Here is a 21,855-nt window from a genome sequence, read left to right on the forward strand (position 1 = left end):
CAGCTAGATGGCTCAGTGGATAGAGATAGAGAGCTAAGCCTCGAGATGGGAGGTCTTGGTTTCAAATCTAGCTTTGTCTACTTCCTAACTGTGTGATCCTGAGCAAGTCACTTATTATCTAGCCCTTACTACTCTTCTGCCTTGGAAATTAGACTCTGTATTGATTCTAAGACAGAAGGTAAGGGTTAAAAAAAGAAAAGAAAAAAGAAACACAGTCAACTAGAACATTTCTCTCACCGTGACACCAGCTATTCCAATCCCGACAATCCCAACGAGTTGGAGTTTCTCACTGATGACGTTCTCAATCTCGTCTATACAATTCTTCTGTTTTGAAAGAAGACAGGTATTACAGTGGATTCCTTTTCTCAAGATCTCTTCTAATGACTTAGTCTGACCTACTCCTTTTCTCTTTCCATAGAACGCCACGTAAAAAGACAGTAAAACCCAGGTTGGCCACACCTTGCCCACTTCTCTACCCACTGCCTCAATCCACTAGTTCTTTTTGTTCTTCCTTCAACTCACTCCTCCTGACCATTACACTCACTAGGAATGTCACATAGCCAGTCACATGGTGAGTAAGGGTTTGTGACAGGATTTGAAGCCAGATCCTTGTAATTCTGAGTCTCTAATTCTATAGGCAACACTACTGGAAACATGCCCCATCATCAACCTTCCAGACTACCTCCAGGATAATAATATTTCCTTTCATAGAACATAGAAAAGAACAGATTTCCCAGACCCACAGAACTAAAATTTAAACCTCCCTTTCCCTGTGTGAATGTACCCGTCCTTTTCCTTTATATCAATAGTCAGATGGGAAGTCAAAGAAAAACTTACTTTGTGTCCTAGGAGCTCCTTTGGGCATGTAGATTGGACTGGATCAGGGCTTTCTTTTCCACAGCATAGAAACTAGGGGGATTCAGAAAACAGAGTTTAAATAAGGGAGAGAGGAAGTAGAGAATAATAAATAAAAAATGGGGGGCAGGTAGGTGGTTCAGTGGATTGAGAGCCAGGCTTAGAGAATGGGTTCAAGTCTGGCCTCAGACACTTCCTAGCTGTGTGACCCTGAACAAGTCACTTAATCCCCATTGCCTATCCTTGCTGCTCTTCTGCCTTGGAACCAATACACAGTATTGATTCTAAGATGGGAGGGAAGGGTTTAAATAAAAGGGGAAATAACCAGAAAGCCTACACAGCAGGTCCACAATAGGCCCCAGGAGCTACTGTTCAGAAAATCATGCCTAGGGGCAGCTGGGTAGCTCAATGGATTGAGAGTCAGGCCTAGATATGGGAGGCCCTAGGTTCAAGTCTGGCCTCAGACACTTCCCAGCTGTGTGACCCTGGGCAAGTCACTTGACCCCCATTGCCTACCCTTACCACTCTTCTGCCTAGGAGCCAATACACAGAAGTTAAGGGTTTAAAAAAAAAAGAAAAAGAAAAAGAAAATCATGCCTCGAAGGAGAAAAATGAAATAAAATCTAAAAACCTTCTAGGATTCTGGCTGCTCCAACTCTATAGGAAAAAACAAAAGCCTACATTTCCTTGCATCAAAGGGCAAAAAAGGATTTTTGGAAATCATCTTAGCACTGGATGACAGGAAGTAGTATGAGGAACCCAAGTAGTTTAGGAAATCAGTAATTATTTTATGTGAAAACTGCTCCTTTTAGCTATTAGCAGTTCATTTCTCTCACTCCTTGTAGGCGGGGTATAATCTGCCTTGCCCAGGTGCTCCAGTGTCAGCAAAGACTGCATCAGACAGGATGCTGAATGATGCCAACAAACTCTGAAGGAGAAACTTAGGACTTGATGCTGTGACCACAGACAGGTGCTGGGTTTCATTGTTGAGAGATAAACATAAGAATAATGGATGGCTGTTGGCTGAATTGAAAGGGTCAGTCTGGAGCATTCAGGCAGAGGGGCATCTGCTCTGATTGAGGGTGGTGGGCAGTCTGCATTATGTGGCTTCAGAGCATTCATAACTAGACCTTTACATTGGACTGAAGTCTGGACGGAGAAGTGGGAATTCATCTCTTCTCTAAAACCTTCCTTGAATAATGAACTGGAAGGACCTCCAGGAATTGATGCAGAGTGAAAGAAACAGAACCAGGAGAACATTATACACAGAGACTGATACACTGTGGTACAATCGAAGAATGTAATGGACTTCTCTACTAGCAGCAATGCAATGATCCAGGACATTTCTGAGGGACCTATGAGAAAGAATACTATCCCCATCAAGAGAAAGAACTGTGAGAGCAGAAATGCAGAATAAAAACAACTGCTTGATTACATGTGTTGATGGGGATGTAGACTCTAAATAATCACCCTAGTGCAAATACTAATAATATGGAAATAGGTCTTGATCAGTGATACATGTAAAACCCAGTGGAATTGTGCATCGGCTACTGGGTGGGGAGGGGGTTTGAGGAGGAAGGAAGGAACATGAATCATGTAACCATGAAAAATATTCTAAAAAATAAAAAATAAAACCTTCCATGACTAATGCCAGTTGCCAATGGTCACTCTCTCAAATTTACTTGTCCAGAAGCAATTTTCAGAGGATTTCAAAATCAGAAGGGGCTTTCAGTACTAGCTCAGTGAATCCCCTTATTTTTCTGAGGAAACCAATCCCCAGAAAACTGAAGTGAGATGAGTAAGGTCACAAAAGATAGCAGTGGATCTGGGATTCCAACCTATATTTTCCAATTTTTAGCCCTGGGCACTTTCAGAGCCTTCACATTTCTATATCAGCATTTCCCAAATCTTTGAGGTCATTTCAGAGTTTGAAATACATAGATGGAATCCTCTAAGTAATAAAATGTGGATGGGGAAACTTTGGAGCACAATAGAGGAAATTAAGTCTAGTTTCATAATGAAATGACCACATAAGTATTGTACATAATCTAATTTAATCTGCTAAATTGTATGCTAACATTGATTCTATTAAAATGTTAGCTTATTTATATGACAGTCATACAAAACTATTTGCGTATAGCATATGTTTGTTAATGCATGAATTCCATTAACAGACTAAATTATATTAATATGTAAATGAATTATGATAACCTAATGCTATATTTTGATCAGAATTTATAGAAATATAGAACATATTTATTAACAGATTAAATTATATGATCATATTAATTCTATTAATACATTAGCATATGATTAATGTGTTAAGTTATATTCTAGAATTAATTATATTAATTATTGTTGTCTTTTTTTGATTGTATCCCACTTTTTGTATCCCCATTTGGGGTTTCTTGGCAAAGATACTGGAGTGGTTTGCCATTTCCTTCTCCAGCTCATTTAACAGATGAGGAAACTGAGGCAAACAGGGTTAAGTGACTTGCCAAGAGTCATGTGGCTAGTGAATGTCTGCAGCTAGATTTAAACTCAGGAAGATGAGCCTTCCTGATTTCAGGCTTGGCACTCTATCTACTGTGCCTTCTAACTGCCCTATATAATCATCAGCATATGCTCAATACTTTTAAAAAATGGGTGGGGGAGAAGTGTGGATATTGCTAGTATAGAAATTTTCTCCCAGCACCCTGTTCCATTTCTGCGTACCACCAGACTTCCACAAGAACAAAGCTTGAGAAACACTGCGCTGTTTTCACTTGCACTGCTCCAAGGGCCCCGCTTATATGCTGAGCTCTTTTTTAGAGTGTCATTTCCTCAGGTCCCAATTAGACTGAGAGCACCGACTATAAAATAATGTAAGTTTCTTGCTCTCTTTTCCCCCAGTGCAGAGGACAGGATTCTGCGCCTAGAGGGCGCTCGATTAATGGCAAAGTTTATTTGCTTGACATTTTTTCCTTCATTCATGTCAAGTTGATGTAGAATCCAAAGCTCAGGGGCCATCTTTTGAAATGAGGTCAGTTAAAAGAAGAAAAAAAATACAACTACTTACTGAAGAATGGAAGGTAATGAGGGTTCTATTCATTTTCTCTTTAAGGTAACCATTATACGCTTCTTCATACATGGTCTGAACTTCTCGTATAGCCTAAAGAAAAGAGTCAGAGAACAGATTCCCAAGTGGCAAAATTCTGATTGTTTTCTTGCCATCAGGGCAATTTCCTGCCTCTCAAATGAAAAAGAACAGGCTTAACAATTTTTCACCCCGCTACTGTATACGATCTGTTAGATTTGGGTTTATTACTAAGCACAAAACATATCCGTTGGGTTCAGCTGTAAAAGAGAATTTTGAGAACTTGGGCAAGCCAGAGAGTAATAGATTGAGAAGTGAGTGGGTGGTGAGAAAGTAGCAAGAATGAATTCAAATGATTCTTCTGAAGATTGCCAGTGAAATAATATGATAGTTCAGGCATTCCTTCTGCACACCTTGACATTCCCCATCCCGGTTTGATATTGGTGTGAGAAATTAAATGGAATGTTTTTGGAGTTTTGCGGAAGTCATAGATGATACACAAAGGCCAGCAGATGATAGAAAAAATTTAGAAACTCAGAAATACATAAAATATTGTACAGTATAATATATTATCAATAATTTTTCTATGTTAATACCATAAATATACACAATTTCTTTTTTAAAGTTAAAATAAGTAAAAAGTTAAAGTTTTTGAATAGAACATAAAAGCTAGCAGATGACACACAAAGGCTAGACATGTAGAGACATCTTCAAATCGACTTATATATAGCGTCTTACCAAATACTTAACCCAAATTTTATAATAAGGTACTGCAAATACTCCATAAAAGAAAAAGAGAAAATTCGGACTTCTTCTCTGGTACAGAGGAAAGGCCAAACATTTTTATGTGAATTTTCCGGATCATAGGGGTGCTGCACCCTTAACCCCTACAATGTGGAAGGGATACTTGTAATAGCTAGTACTTAAATATAATGCTTTGAAGTATATGTTATTTCAGGCAGAAGAGATATAGGAGAGTAGTTTGGAAAAGTGGCAGGATCAAATGAAGCTGTGTTGTTTGTTTGTTTGTTTTTTACAGATGAGCAAAATCTGAACACATTTGTAGGCAGTGGGAAAAGAGCCAATAGATAAGAAGTTGAAGAGTATGAAGAAATGGTTGATATGGCAAACTACAGGAGAAGATGGGAGAGGAGAGGATGGGAGGAAAAGTCATGGCTAACCCTCCCTATGAGGCAGGAAGAAAGGAGCAAAGGATGAGTAAAGAGTTGGAGAATTTTAAGGTATGGAGTCAAGGGAGAAAAGGGAGTAGGTGACAGATGGCCTCAATTTGATAATAATCAGAAATAGCTTTCCTGGATCAGCAAAGCTTCCTGAAGGATTCTTCTCTTTCCTGATAGTTTGCAAGGAGGCTCTTGGTGAAAGGAAAAAAGTGTTTGCACTCCTGAATACAGTATAAAAAGTGGTTCCTTGAAAAGCTGTTTCCCCCTCTGTGTAAGACCTAAACTCACAGAAACCTTGAAATGACTTCTGATAACTGCACCTCTCCTCTACTTTCTGAGAGCTGTACTTAAATCAGACTAGAAAGGTGTCTTCTTTTAAAAAATTACTGTGAAATATATTGTTTTTGAAATTCTGTTTAATCACTTTCTTTCATTGCTTTTTCCTTATATCTCTTATTCTTAATCCTAATTCTGTTCTTCATCCTTATCACAACTTCCAGTCCTTTTATCTCACCATCTTCTCCTAGTCTTGCTTTGTTTCCAAACTCATATTCCTTATTTCACAGTCATGACTCTATGGCTGACCAATTTTACTATACTACTTGCATCTTCTACCTTGAACTACTTTTTCCTCTTGTCCCCATATTACCATTCCTTGAGCTTTGCCAAATCTCATTCCTGGATTTCTTTCATTTGTCTTCTCTTCTCCTACTAATAAACTACTGAATACTGCTAGAGAAAATCAAGCAATCATGTTGATTTGGTTACTATGAATTTTTGTTGTATGATTTTAGGCCCTCAATGATGCAAAAAAATTCTTTCTTCTCTAATTGACTATCTTGTAATTCTTCCAAATGATTCTAAGTTTTGCCTTTTCTTTTCCAGTCTTGCTCTCAGCAGACTTTGCATCTGAACTCCTTCCATATTACTGATTTTTTTTCTCATTTGTGCTAATCTTAGGAATAGGTGGCTTTTCTCCTTACCCAAACCAATCCCCAACTGTGTCCTCAATCTTATCTTTTTGTATGTCTTTTGGGAACTTGATCCTTTGTTGTTCTCTCTCTGCCTCTGTCTCTCTGTCTCCTTTTCTTCCTCACTTCTCTGCTGCTGCTGCTGACAAATATATCCGAGTTCCTCCCATTCTTAAAGGAAGATAGAAAAGCCAAATGAAGGTTGCCAAACGCTCTAGCTATTGTTCTATAGCTCTTCTCCCTTTTACAGTTGAAATCTTAGAGTTCAACAACTATTGCCTCCACTCAGAAGGTGAAGTAGAAATTGATAAATTTGAAGTTGGAGGATTTAGGTTCAACTTCTGGCTCTACAACTCAGCTAACTAGTCACTTGTATGACCTTGGGTAAGACATTTAATCTCTCTAGACCTCATTTTCCTTGGCTGTAAAATGAGAGGGTTGGACTAGATAACCTCATAGATCCTGCTCAGCTTTAAATCTATAAGCCTATGATCCCTCCCAGTCATTTCTCAATATGGCTTGCAGTTTGGCTTCTAGCTCCACCCCTCAACTGACTCGGTTAGTCTTCAAAGTTACCTGTTAAATCCAATGGCCTTTTTCTTAGTCTCTCATCCTACCTGACCTTTCTGAAGTTTCTAAGACCATTAGCCATCCTTTCCTTCTGGATACCCTCTCCTCCCTTGACTCTGTGACACTGTTGTCTCTTGGCTCTTCTCTGACCTTTTCGACTGATCTTTCTTAATGACCTTTGTTCTCTCATTCTTCACCTCTCATTTGCTAAGCCAGGCTCTCTCTTGCCTGGAATGTTCTTCCTCTTTAAATTGGCTTCTTTGAATTCCTAGATCCTTCCAACGTTCACTCAAATCCCACCTCCTCATCCCTCTAGCTGTTAGTGCTTTCTTCTAGTTCAAATGATTCTGTATTCATTTATTTTTGTACAAGCTGGATCCCTTAGAAGAAGGTCCTTGGGGATGGAGATGACTTTGTTTTTATATCCCCAGAACCTGGGATCAAGTACAAGTGTCCAGCATGGAATCAACACTTAATAAATTCTTGTTGAATTGAATGGAATACCTCCTGATAATCCAACTTCTTATGAAACTCAGGGTTACTCTTTCTCTCTTCTCTTCCTTCTTCCCTTTCTTGCTCTCCCTCTCATAGTTTCTCTTTGGATTATCTACAACAACCTGGCCGATGAGTTTCAATGACCCATAACACCGAGGGTGAACTTAAAATCTTTATCCTTGACAAGAATCAGGCCAAGTTTTGCTCTCTGAGAATCCAGGAGGATCCCCTTTCACTTTTGCTCTTGAAGAACAAGGACCATTGAAAAAAAGATCAGAGCATATGCCTCTCTCCTTTTCCCATAATTCTAAGCCCTCTTCCACATCCAAAGTGCGGTTGCCTCCAACTATTGCCTGATTTCCTAATCTGATTGTTCCTTGGTTTTTCCATTTTATTTTGGAGGTTGGCAATGTTAATCATGTGTTTTGGGGGAGAATATTTTAAACACTAAAAGGTAGATACTGTAAGCCAGTGGTTCCCAAAGTTTTTTGGCCTACCACTCCCTTTCCAAGAAAAATATTACTTAGCCCCCTGGAAATTAAATTTTTTAAAAATTTTAATAGCAATTAATAGGAAAAATAAATGCACCTGTGGCCATCAGCGACCTCCCCCCCTGGATCACTGCAGCACCCACCAGGGGGCAGTAGCACCCACTTTGGGAATCATTGCTGTAAGCCATTGTTACTTACCATTCCTTTGCCTATAAATGCAAATACTCCAGTGGTTACCTCTGCAGCAAAGATCACCAACAGGCAGGTGAAAAACTGAAGAGAGGAAATATTAATATCATGAGTTTACTTAACATCTTTTATTCAAAGGCCATTCCTAAAACAATGATTGCTCATGGGTAGGACAAGCTAACATAATAAAAATGACCATTCTACCCAAATTAATTTACTTATTTAGTGCCATACCTATCAAACTACCAAAAAGCTTTTTTACTGAATTAGAAAAAACTATAACAAAGTTTATTTGGAAGAACAAAAGATCAAGAATATCAAGGGAAATAATGAAAAAAAAATGTGAAGGAAGGGGGCCTAGCAGTACCAGATATTAAATATACTATAAAGCAGAAGTCATCAAAACAATTGGAACTATGCCCAAAGAGCTCTAAAAGACTGCCTGCCCGCCCTTCGATCCAGCCATAGCATTGCTGGGTTTGTACCCCAAAGAGATCATAGATAAACAGACTCTGGGAGCTGACTGTAAGGTACCCTGGAGAGATTTTTGCCTGAGCCTTTTGGGTTCTTCCTGATACAAATTTGGAAAGCCAAAGAAAGAGATGTTTGATTGTCTTTTCCAGTTCAGTCCTACTGCTTCTGCCAGCTTAGATTATGCAGTATCCTTTGACCAGCTCCTAAGCTTCCATATCATCACTTTTGTTTTAAACCCTTACCTTCTGTCTTAGAATTGATACTAAGTATTGGTTCCATGGCAGAAGTGTGGTAAGGGCTAGGAAATGGGGGTCAAGTGACTGGCCCAGGGTGACACAGCTAGGAAGTGTCTGGGTCCAGATTTGAACCTAGGACTGCTCATCTCCAGGCCTGACTCTATCTGCTGAGCCATCTAGTTATTACTTATATCATTGCTTTCTCCACCATGCTATTCCCAGTGTCTAGAACCCTCCCTACTATCACCTCTACATGTGAATACTGATCTTGACCCATATCCAAAGGCCTAGGCCAAATGCTACTTTCTTTGTGAAACCTTCCCTGATTCCCAGATGGAAGAGTTTCCCTGCTAGGAACTTATTGTATTGTATTCTCTTTTGTCGCTGCTATTCTATATGTGTTTTTTATACTATATCATTTTTATTTCCTTTTATTTTTTTATTTTTATTGTTATTGCCATGCAAAACACACTTCCATATTGGTCACTGTGGTAAGAGCACACTCAGATAGAACCAAAACCTCCAAATAAAACATAAATCACTAATGTTGTGGAAGATAGAATGCTTTGATCTGCATCCATCTGACTCCTATAGTTCTTTCTCAGGAGGTAGATAGAATTTCCCATCATCAGTCTTTCTGGATTGTCCCAGATAATTGCATTGCTGAGAGTAGCCAATTTTTCACAGTTATGTATAACGTGTTTTAATGTCTCTCCTTGACACACACAGATAACACTTTTGATAGTAAACTTCTTGATTGTAGAAACCATGATTTCTTTCTCTTTGTTTCTCCTAATGGCTAGCCCTGTACATATGATACGTAGTAATTTAAAGACTGCTGAAAGAATTCACATTCTGACCATTTTTGATTCCTTTAATTCTCAGTGTCAGTCGAGCCCCTATATATTAGAGGAGGGATATTCATATATCTTGGATTTACTTATCTGTGAACATGCTGTAACCTGTGATAATGAGATTAAATCTACCTTGCCCATTCTCAAATCTAATCACCAAAATGAAAGCAACTCCACTTAAATCACAAATTGGGAGGTCTGTGACCCATATGTGCTAGAGTGAGTGATGAATCAGAATTTACTGACTGCCTCCTGGGCAGTCCTAAGAAAAGGATCTGTTGTGATTGGACATGTAAACTAAGAGGAAGGCACAGGAAGTGGCACAAAAGAAGCCCCTTTAAAAGAGAGTAACAACTTCCTGAAGGAGCTCTGCTTGTTCATGTCTTGGACTTGGAGGAGCGCTGGCTGAGACCTTGGACTAGGTGAGACTGCTCTTAATATCTCCCTTGGAATAAACATGGTGAGTGTAAAGACTAAATCTTCCTGGATTCTGTGAAGGAACTCTCCTTTTAAGAGAGGATCAGAGACTGAAGCTTTTGCTTCATTCATCCCGGGCCCTTGGGCCTCAGGGACTCTCGGCTCAGCCTTTTCTGATTAAGGACTAGTTAAATCTGCCTGGGTTGAGCCAGGGACCAGAGCAAATTACTCAGTGTCTTAGATCACTCATCCTATCTTATTCTCTCTCTAATTTTCTTACTTTCTCTCTCTCTTCTCATTTGTAAATAAACTTCCATAAAAGTCATTTTGACTTGAGGTTTTTCTTTAATAGGGGATTAATAATAATAATAATAATAATAATAATAATTCCCTGGTGACCAAACCTTTTAATATTTACCCAACCAAAACCCCTTTTTACCCCTTACAAATCCCTTAGTAGAAGGTAAGCTCTTGGAGGGCAGGGACTGCTGAACTTTTGTCTTTTCACCCCTAGAGCTTAGGTACAGTGCCTAGTACACAGTATGTGTTTAATAAATGTTCGTTGACTGATGGATCTCTTGTTCATCAGACAGCAGCACAGATCTACCAGGATTAGGTAGACCTACTCTCATTGTTAAATAGAACGTGGGAGGGAATGAAGAATGGGGACTACTAATGGATGTCATTTCTGACATCCAGAGATTTGAAGGAGAAACAACAGCTAAAAACTCCACAAAAGGCTTCCATCAGCAGCCCACTGTTTTCCAGTGAGGAGTGCTGCCTCTGACTCCCCATGGAGCAATACAAAAATCTTCTCTCTTCCTTCCCCTGAAACAGGCATTTCTAAATCTTGCCACATATTTCCCGAAATCATTTGATGTTAGTTTAAAAATGAGGCCGCTCACCAAAAGAGACCCCAAGAGGGACATGTGGCTGAGCTATTGATTTAAATATACTCCTTCTTGTAAATAACAATTGTACCCCAGCTATGAAGCTGTCATTTAGGGAATATCTCATGCGCTATGAAACATCGTCTTTAAGGAACGACAATCATAATTCTATAGATTTCTAGGGCATTCTTCCTTCTCCTTTCAAATGGATGATTTGCTTAGTTGATTAAGGCTTAGTCTCCCTGTCTCACCCAGGCTTGTACTGAAGCAGCTACTCATGGACCTGGCCCCAGTACCGATCAGCACAGAAGAGGTCATTAACCTGGGTCCGATTGTCTCTCCTTAGGCAGCCTGGTGGCCCAGGCACTGAGTATACCAGTGTCATGATTAGTACAATTATCTGATCAGGACTAGATCAAATATAAGAAAAACTCTTGAACTCAAACATTCCTTAGGAGCAGGGATTATAGGCTTGTGCTATCATGCCTGGCCAAATGATCTCATTCTATCTCATCTCCTCCATATGAGGTAAGAAAGTAAAGCTGTGGAGGGAGACTCCGAGTGCCAGAGAGGATGCATGGCTTCCCCAGCTCATTCAGTGAACCCAGGATGGAGCTAGGGCTTCGTCCCGCCACTTACTGATCCGAGCAGACACTGAGATTCTCTTACAGCTCCACAGCACCCGAAGAATCCCACGGTCATCATCAGGGCACCTGCTCCAACAAGCACATACAGTCCTACCAGAGAAACAAGAAAACCAGGGGCTTAAGCAAAGGAAGGCCACAAGTGCTTTTAAGTATGCTGGAAGGAAAGCAGGGTCTGATTCTTGGAAACTCTCACCACTGGAGATCATTGATTATCAATATTGTTTTTTCAGCTAATTGGGTTCAGTGTGTGTGTATGTCTCTCTGTGTGTCTGTGTTTTGAGAGAAAGTCTCCCTATCTCATTACGACTGAGTCTGATTTCAATGCTGATGAATGTGGAAGCTTTGACCAGCTCCATTTTTGATCTGGGTCAGTTTGCTACTCCTTAGGCAGGCAGTGTGGCCCCCTCCCCTGGGTGGCTCACCACATCAGGATTGGACTTAGGATGGATAATCATTAATTTTTGCTTTTCCTCTGACTCAGAATTCTGGAGCTCAATAGATCCACCAGCCTCAGTCTCCTAGGTCTGCTAGATAGCAGAGACTACAGATACATCCTACCTTTCCCAGCCAAACTTTTCTTTTAAAAAAAAATGCCTACCTTCTATCTTAGATGGCAGAAGACGGATAAAGGCTGGGCAACTGGGGTTAAGGGGCTCAGCCAGGGTCACACAGGTGGGAAGTATCTGTGGCCAGATTTGAACCTAGGTCTTCCTGACTCTACCTTTGGCACTCTATCCCCTATGCTAGCTGCCCCTCCCAGCTTAACTTAAAAAAAAAAATCACGGGGGCAGCTGGGTGGCTCAGTGGATTGAGAGCCAGGCTTAGAGGGGGAGTGTCCTGGGTTCAAATCTGGTTTCAGACACTTCCCAGCTTTGTGACCCTGTGCTAGTCACTTACCCCCTTTTGCCTGATCCTTATTGCTCTTCTGCCTTAGACCCAATATAGTATTAATTCCGCATAGCATATACCTTATAGATATAGATAGATAGGTACATATAATACTATATAACATGGTATTAATTCTAAGATGGAAGGAAAGGATTAATGAAAAAAAAATAACAGTTGATTGGTGAAGTCCTGGAAAAACGGTCAAGGTGAGGCAAAAGGAAGAAAGTAGGGGAGGAATCCTCAACTCCCCTGTGAAGTGGGTAATCAATCGATCTGCAAATATTTATTAAATGACTACTTATGTGGTAGGTACTGGAGACAACAAGGACAAAAAGGATCTCAGCCCCTACCCTATGGATGTTTACATTCTTTTGGAAAGAGACCATTAAGTACATGGATGTGTAAATGCAAGAAGAAAGGTGTCCCCGAAGCCTGAGTACAGCCTTAGATTGTAATGGCTTCAGTTTTCAGCTATTAAAGCGGCACTCAGACTTTGGGGATACCTTGCATCTTGCACTCTTTGAACACCACACCTCTAATTTTTCTTTAATTAAAAAACAATCTTTTTTACATATTACATGTAATAACAAATTTCCACATAAGTTTTCTGAAATCATATGATTAAACTTGTCTCCCTCCCTCCCTTCCCTTTCCCCTCTGTAAGTGTGGATCACGAAGCACTCATCTTCGAATTGGACTGGAAGCCAACCCCATGGAACTCGGAGAGACTTCTGTTTGGGAGGGGCCAACAGCTAGAGGACTTTGGAGGAAAATTCTGAAGATTCTAAACTGCTAACGACCAACTGCCAAAAACTCCTGAGAGGACATTCGAGTCTCGGGTGGGCTTGGAGTGGCTGCTTGTGGGTGACTGGGAGGTTCTAGTCAGGAATTTAGCTCTTCTGAACCCAAAATTCAGGGGCAACCTGGAGATTTCAACAGCAAAACCTTTCTCCTGACTTCATTGCCAACGAAGAAGAAACTGAAAGACGTGTGCTCCATAATTGGCCTTAGTGCCCAGACTCCGGAGGGAGCTGGCACTTGGGGGACCCTTCCCTGATCCCTCTTATACCCCTTCCTGGCAGTTATTCCCCTGTTTGTTAGATAGTGTTAAGGATAGGATATGGTGAGGGGAGGGAGAGTCAGCTTCTGAGTCACAGCTGCAGAAGAAACCAGAACTGCTCTCTTGTTGTGGGGTTCATAGTTGAGAGAGAAGTGATCTCTGCACCCTCCTTCCTCTTAAATCCTCAAACATCCCTTACCCGGTTATCCTGAATTCCCTCGTCTTTATAATAAATCTTCATTAGTCTATAAGTGGTAGTTTGGGGCTGTTTCTCGGAGAGGAGGAAGACTGACCTTGTAGCTGAAGGGAAGACAAATGCCAAACCCCATCTTGAAGGGCAAAGCCACTAGAACTTAGGAGTGGGGAGTCTTGTCTCCATGGTGCTGGCTCTGAGGGAGGGATCTGACCCATTAGGGTCACAACTGATCCCCAACACCTTCCTTCAACACCCCCACTATAGCTTTGCCAGTTGGGAACCTTTTTGAGTTCATTCCCTCACAGGTCTTCCCTGGGGTGTGGGTGAGTGAATAGCTGATCTGGCCCACTGAAAGCTAACAAGGGTGGGGGGAGTCTAGAGACTCACCCCATTTACCATCAATATTCCCCCACATACACCTCCTGGAGCTGGCAAGAATTTGATCTGGCTTATACATGTGTAATCATGCAAAACATGTATGAACACTATGCCTCTAGAAAGTAAATTCCCAAGGTAATTTTGAGAGGGGTCTCTAATAATTGGAAGAGAGAGGGAGTATGAGGCAGGAAAGGGATGCTTGAAGCTTGAAAGGAGCTTCGGATTCTCTGAGGCAGAGATAAGGACAGATCCTATTCCAGGGATGGTATAGAGAACCATGGAGATGAGGGATGGAATGCCTTGGAAAAATAAAAGATACACAGAAGTTATATAATTTGCCTTGGGGTTGCTTGGCTGGCACTGTAAACTGGATGGGTCCAGGATTCAGACTTAACTACTGTACCATGAAGGTTTTCTGGTTCCCTTAATGATTTTAGCTCTCTGATGGCACAGATTCTACCGTAACACTATGCCATGTTCCCCATAGCACATAGGTAGGCACATAGTATAGCTGCCAGAAGGAAAACAAAATCCTGGCTTGTTGTAGCAAACAGTTCTTTGTTGGGATAGTGCTGAGAACAAACTTGTTATTTCCCTTGCTGATCCCTAGATGTAATCAGCCAGTGTGTGTTGTGTGTGTATGTGAGGGGGGTGGAGTAGCCCTCCGCCTGCTTCTCAGAATTCTCATCATACTTAGATTTCCTCTTAAGTCTGTACATTTCATTTGCATGAGTCATCCTAAAGCTACCCTGCCTCTTCCCCAGCTTTTCTGTTCAGTAAGAACTTGGCTGAGGGCAGGAGATGGGATCACAGGATTATGGGATCTGTAACCGGCAAGGATAGAACTGAGTCAAATTTATAAGAATAAGAGCCATTCCCCGATGGATAAATGGTCAAAAGATATAAACAGGCAGTTTTCTGAAGAAAAACAAATCAAAGTTATCTATATTGTTGTTTATTTGTGTCTGACTCTTCCTGACCCTGAGGACCATAATAGTACTCCAGTGCTGTCCAATACTACTACTCAGTCTATATCCCAAAAAAATCAAAAGGAAAAGGGTCTAGTTGTACAAAAATATTTATAACAGCTCTTTTTGTGGTGGAAAAAATTGGAAATTGAGGGGATGTCCATTGAGTGGATAATGGCTGAACAAGCTGTGGTAATTGTGATGGAATACTATTGTGCTGTAAAAAATGACTCAGGAGGTTGTTTCTGAAGAACATGGCAAGACCTATATGAACTCATCCAAAATGAAGTGAAAAGAATGGGGGGATCATTGTGCAGGGTAGCAACAATGTAGTGATGATTAACTGTGAAAGATTGAGCTACTCTGACTCAGACAATGATCAAAGATATTTCCAAAGGACTCATGATGAAAAAATGCTATCTGTCTCCAGAGAGAGAGAACTGATGAGCTCTAGGTGCAAACTGAAGTATAATTTTCTCTTCTTTTATTTAAAAAAAATATGGTTAGAAGGCAGCTGGGTAGCTCAGTGGATTGAGAGCCAGGCCTGGAGATGTGAGGTCCTAGGTTCAAATCCGGCCTCAGACACTTCCTAGCCATGTGACCCTGGGCAAGTCACTTGACCCCCATTGCCTAGCCCTTACCACTCTTCTGCCTTGGAGTCAATACACAGTATTGACTCCAAGACAGAAGGTAAGGGTTTAAAAAAATATATGGTTAATACAAAAATTTGTTTTGCTTGATTTCACATATATAATTTATATCATATTGATTAATTACTCAGTGGGAGGGAGAGGAGTAAAAGGAAGGGAAGTAGAGAATTTGGAATTCAAAATTTCAAAAGAAATGAATAAAAGTAAATTGAAAATTACTTTAAAAACTGGCAAGGACCTTTGAGATCAGTTTAATCCAATGCTTTAGAGATGAAGAAAGTGAACAATCCATTTAAGCAAGCAATATACAGGATAAATAGGAGAGAATTAATAGAGGGAAAGGTACTAGAATTAAGAGGAGTTGGGGAAGGCTCCCTGTAGAAGGTAGGATTTTAGCTGGGACTTAAAGGAAGCCAGCGAAGTCAGAAGTTAAAGCAGAGGAGGGAGAGCATTCCAGGAGTTGGGGTGGGGACAGCCAAAGAGAATGCACAGAGCTGTGTGCAGTCTTTAAAGACCTCTCTGACATTTACCATTTCATTTGATTCTTATAATAGTGCTGAGTTAGGGCTATTATGTTTATTTCATAGATGGGAAAACTGAGGCCCAAAGAGGTGAAATCACCTGCTAGAAATTCGGAAGCCTCTTAAATCCCAGCCCAAAGATTTTTAACCAGCACAAAAGCTTAGTGATGACAACTATAGGATATTAATCTCTTCCCTTGCAGAATTTTGCTACCTTCAGCCAATCTAGCACATCAAGAGCCTATTTAAAAAAAACAAAACAAAACAAAAAAACAACCCTTACCTTTTGTCTTAGAATCAATGATCTGTATTGGTTCCAAAGCAGAAGAGCAGCACTAAGGGCTGGGCAATGGGGGTTGAGTAACTTGCCCAACTAGAAGTGTCTGAGGCCAGATTCAAACTGAGGACATACCAACTCCCAATCTGGCTCTCCACTGAGTTGCTAAGCTTCCCTTTGCTGAAATTTTTATTCTTTAAATCAGCCCTCGCCTCCTGTCTCAGGATCAATTTTAAGACAGAAGATCGGTTAGGGCTGGGTAATGGGGATTAAGTGACTTGCCCAGGGTTGCATAACCAGAAAGTGTCCAAGTTCAGATTTGAACCTTGGACCTCCCATCTCCAGGTTTGGCTTGCTATCTACTGAGCTACCCGGCTGTCTCCTAAGAGCCTAATTCTTAAGAGCACTTGCCTGGAACTTGTTGACAGCTGAAGCTTGGTTTAAACCTTAGTGGGTGAAGAACTGCAAAGCTGGGAGGGATCTCAACTTGCCCAACTCTTCTCTGTAGCATTCCTGGCATGTAGTTATGCAGTTTCTGCTCAGATACTTCCAACAACAGATATGGGGCTGCTTAACCAGGCTGTTGACAAGGCTTGAGCTTGGGAAGTGTCCAGACTAAATCCAACACTAATGTGGTAAGGGGAACCCCCAAGGAGCAGAGGGCCACTAGACTGCCTAAAGATGGGCAAATTGGTCCAATATTGGGATCAGATGTGAGTACATTTCCAGCCCTGATGATATAGGGAGAACTAGTAATAAAATAAATATCTATCTTTTTCTCTAATGCAAAGTGAGAATAACAGAAAGTACAGAACATTATAGTTTGGTTGGATAATAGTAATGTTTAAACCTAAGCACAGAACTTTACATTAAATTTATATAAATTTTCTATTAAATTTCGTTATATCAGAATCAGCCCAATATTTATTTCATAGCCTGACTGTCATCCAGCAGGCTAGCCCATCCCTTCCACTTCTGAGACATCTCCAGGTTTAATAAGCATCACATCTATCTTCCATCCAAGTTGCTTAGAAAAATGTTAAACAGCACAGATTTCTGGGTTTCTTCATTGCCAACACCAATACTACTTTTAGGGTTCAACTATTTCACCATTTTGAACATCAGCGAGGGCAGCTAAGTAGCGTAGTGGATAGAGTGCCAGGCCTGAAGTCAAGAAGACACATCTCCCTGGGTTCAAATCTGGCCTCAGCCACTTCCTAGCTGTGTCACCTTGGGCAAGTCACTGGGACTGTTTATCCCAGTTTTCTCATCTGTCAAATGAGCTGGAGAAGGAAATGGCAAACCACTCCAGTATCTTTGCCAAAAAACCTCCAAATAGGGTCACAGAGAGTCAGCCGTGATTGAAAAACAACTTTACAACAACAACAAGGTGTCCTATCGGCCAGCCTCATCCCTTCCATCTCGAGTGCAGGCTATAAGAATAGCAAGATCCTGTCAAATGCTTTCCAAAACTCTAGGTAAATGATATCTACAGCATTCCCTTCATCTACCAGTTCAGTAACATTGTCAAAATAAATTAAATGGTGGCTGGTGGGTGGCTCAGTGGATAGAGCATCAGGTCTGGAGACGGGAAGTTCTGGGTTCAAATGTGGCCTCAGACACTTCCTAGCTGTGTGATTCTGGACAAACTCCAAGTGCCTAAACCTTATTGCTCTAATGCCTTGGAATCAACACTTAGTATCAATTCTAAGAAAGAGGGTAAGGACTTTAAATCAACTAATCAAATGGAATTTAGCACCATCTGTCCTTGACAAACTCATGCTGGCTCTTAGTGGTCACCGTTTCTTCTAGATGTTCAGAAAATATTCTTTTAATAATACATTCTTAGTTTTTTTTTTAATTTGAAGGTCAATGTGGTTTTATTTACAGAGTCAAAGGCATGAAAGACCATGCAAAGCTTTTAAAATTTTTCTTGTGCAAAAGAAATTCCACGTAAGCATCAATGCTTCTGAGCTTTGGATCAGTAAGTAAGAGGTTAAATCTCATTAATCTGGGAAAGCCACTCATGTGGAACAGACCATTCGCTAATGATGCTGGATAATATATTCCTGAATTAATAATCATCTTAGCTGCAAAAAGAAATGGCCAGAGTGAGTCACGGCCTTTAGAAGAATGAGCAGTTTTCTCCCTTTAGGGTACAACACGAGGAAGGTCTCCTTAAACACTCTGGGTGACCATCAAAGGCTGGCTGTAGTTTTCTAGATTCAACCCAAGGAGTGTCAACTTTGGGCCTTGTGCTCTGGGCCTGCTGAGCTGTTCCTGTTTGTGTGGGCAACCTCTTCATGGAGAAACCCTGTTAATATCCTCCAGGTGCAGACATGACTTCATCTCCTCAAGTATATGCCCTTTCTTTAGAGCTTCTCAGGGCTGATGGGATCATGCTGCCCCTTCTGCTCTAGGACCCTTAAGAAAACAGCCCCAAAGAACTTTGGAGAGTTTAGGTAACTGTGAGAAACTCTGTTAAGTTCCCTGAAAAAAAGAGAAAAGAAGAAGAAAAGCACAGAATGCCTGGGAAGTAATAAATGTAATAAATCATCCCTGCTGCCAGCTCCCAACCCAACCCTTCTCCCAAGCTACCAGATGCTCCCTTCCCTAGGTTAGCAAATAGCCCTAGGTTTTTAACCTTTTTTTCTCATGGATCCCTTTGGCAGTTTGATGAAACCTATGGATTCCTTCTCAGAATAATATTTTTAAATGCATAGGATAGAATACTGTCTTTTTTTTCCCCCTCAGTCACATCCAATTCTTTATGACCCCATTTTGGGATTTTCTTGGCAAAGATATAAAAGTGATTTTCCATTTCCTTCTCCAGCTCATTTTACAAATGAGGAAACGGAAGCAAATAGGGCTAAGTGACTTGCCCAGAATGACACATCTGGTAAATATCTGAAGTCATATTTGAACCCAGGATCTCCTGCCTCCAGGCCTGCTATTCTATCCACTGAGCCACTGAACTGCCCCCATTTGACTTATTTCAACGCTTTTCTTAAACGGGTAGATGAAGAGGATGCCGTAGATATCATTTACCTAGATTTTTTGGAAAGCATTTGACAAAATCATGCTATTCTTTTCATCTGTATTTTAGATAGAATGGATGTGGGCCGGCTGTTAGCACACCTTGTTGTTGTGAAGTTGTTTTTCAATTATGTTTGACTCTCTGTGACCCCATTTGGGGTTTCCGTGGCAAAGATGCTAGAGTGATTTTCTGTTTCCTTCTCCAGTTTATTTTACAGACGAGGAAACTGAGGTAAATAGGGTTAAATGACTTGTCCACAGGGTCACACAGCCAGCAAGTATTTGAGATCACATTTGAACTCAGGTTCTCCGGCTTCCAGGCATGGCATTCTATTCACTGCTCCATCTAGCTGCTAAAATATATAAATTAAATATACAGTATTAAAAAGAGAACTAATTATCCTGAAATAAAGATGGGATTTTTTTCTCAATCCAGGTTAAGAACCCTCCGGAAACAGACAGATGCAGAGATGCAAAATGCTTCTTCTGTAGCTCAACAGAGACACAGAGAATATGAGATCTAATTAGCAGGCACCAGTATCTGAACAGCTGCCTTCCACCATTCACTGCTCTAGTTTGCCAGCCTTATTTTTCATTATATTATGTTCCTAGTAGAATCTTTTTTCCCCCCAGTGGTTACTTAGAAACCTCTAATCCTTCAATTCTCCACCGACACCGAAGCTGAACTGCTATCTGGCATCTTGGTGTCTTAGGAGTGGAACACTACAGACTTGGGTGGATTGGTTGATATGGAGGAAGAAGAAGAGATGGGTGAGCCTGGAGAAACATCACCCATTTCTAGTGATCACTATATTATCATTCATTCCTTCAATGAATGCTTGTTAAGTACCAGTGTGAGCACAGTGCTCTGTGAAAGGTCAAGATTAAGTGAGGCATCTTTATGGACATTTAAAGTAAAGAAGGCTTTTTTCAGTTACACTAATGAAGGGAAAGAGAACGATAATGTGGTCATTAGAAAAGTCAGAAGAGCATACCGAAGGCTTTTTTTAGGATAAAGGAGAGTTGAATATACTTTCAGGCAAAAGGGAAGGACCCAGAGGAGGGAGAGAAAGAGAAAGAAGAGAGAAGAGGGAAAGAGAGTGAGAGACAGAGAAACAAAAGGAGAGAGATGGGGAGAGAGAGAAGGAGAGAGAGGAGGGAGAGGGAGAGAGATTGGGGAGGAAGGAAAGAAGAGAGACAGAGAGAGAGACAGATAAAGAGAGAGACAGAGGAAGGAAAGAGTGTTCTGATGGATTCTGTGGTCAGTTAAAATAGAACCAACAGCACCACCGCCTTGGCATTCAATATCTATGAGACAGCAGTATGTGCTAGGAAAGAGCACTGAGACTTCGAGTTAGAAGATTAGGGTTAGAATCCTAACTTAACTGCATTACCCAATTTAACTGAACAGCACTTTAATTCACAAACAGACAAAAATCTAATAGTCCCTACTCTTCCAGAGCTTACATTGGAGGTGTGTGTGTGTGTGTGTATGAGTGAGACAGACAGACAGACAGAGACAGAGAAAGGAAAGAGGGGGAGAGGAATGAAGAGAGGGAGGGAGAGAGAGAGAAAGAGAGAGATAGATAGATAGATAGATAGAGAGAGAGAGAGAGAGAGAGAGAGAGAGAGAGAGAGAGAGAGAGAGAGAGAGAGAATAAAAATTTAGGGAGGACATCTGAAGCAAAGTCCTATAGAAGGAGGAAGGAATGGATCTTAAGGGGACAAATAGGATGATTAGGCTTAGTAAATAAAAGGGGAAAGGAACAGAATGGGAGCTTATCCTGAGAAATTTTGAGGAATGAATAAGGATGTAACACGAAGAGAAATTGCATCAGGGCCCTTCAGTTTCTTGTCCTTCTTTCACGGTCATAAGATTCACTTACTAGGAGGCAAAGAGAAACCCAGCATAAGCTGGTCCATCAGAACAAAGTGTTTTTTCAGAACCGCATTCCAAATCAGCCAAGGCAATTAGTCCATTAAAATTTCATTGCTAGCAGGACTGGAGACAGGAGGTCCTGTATTCAAATTTGGCCACAGTTACTTCCTAGCTGTGTGACTCTGGGCAAGTCACTTATCCCCTTATCTGTCTTCTGCCTTGGAACTGATGTTTAGTATTCCAAGGCAGAAAGTAAGAGTTTGAAAAAAAAAAATCTCGACATTTGGTGAAAATAGTTGAGCTTGGTTGGATTCAAGCAGCTATTGTAGGAAATACATCAAAGCTTCCTGGAGATTTTAATGGAATAATTGCCTCGACCACTTTGGAAAGGCTTTCTGAAAAACAACGCTTTGCTCTGATAGGCCAGCATCTCCTGATATTATAGTTGTACTTAGTGATTTTTCAATATCTACCCCTGAGATTTTAAAACCTCATATTGCCTCACATTAATTGCTGCAAGAGTCCTTAAGTGGTATCTCAATGTACTTTTCATTTTGTTGCTAAAAGGTAATTACATCTCCCATTTGAAATATTATCATTATTATTTTTAGAGAAAATTGGTGTTCAGTGAATATGTATTTTTTATTTACATTCAG

General features: G+C 40.7%; 1 protein-coding gene across 3 annotated transcripts in view; it reads right to left on the minus strand.

The window, feature by feature from the left end:
- Window positions 1–21,855, minus strand: part of TSPAN2 (tetraspanin 2) — a 67,848-nt gene that overhangs the window by 10,554 nt on the left and 35,439 nt on the right. Inside the window, exons 3-7 of one of the 3 annotated variants that reach the window (XM_044672398.1) lie at window positions 11,339–11,436; window positions 7,838–7,912; window positions 3,914–4,006; window positions 838–909; window positions 238–321 (exon numbers count right to left, since the gene is read on the minus strand). In XM_044672398.1, coding sequence (XP_044528333.1) covers window positions 238–321; window positions 838–909; window positions 3,914–4,006; window positions 7,838–7,912; window positions 11,339–11,436 — 422 coding nt within the window. The remainder of the gene's footprint in view (window positions 1–237; window positions 322–837; window positions 910–3,913; window positions 4,007–7,837; window positions 7,913–11,338; window positions 11,437–21,855) is intronic. The other 2 variants (XM_044672401.1, XM_044672399.1) reach the window with 2 other exon arrangements.

Source organism: Gracilinanus agilis, chromosome 4 (genome assembly GCF_016433145.1).
Source record: "Gracilinanus agilis isolate LMUSP501 chromosome 4, AgileGrace, whole genome shotgun sequence".
Classification (NCBI taxonomy): domain Eukaryota; kingdom Metazoa; phylum Chordata; class Mammalia; order Didelphimorphia; family Didelphidae; genus Gracilinanus; species Gracilinanus agilis.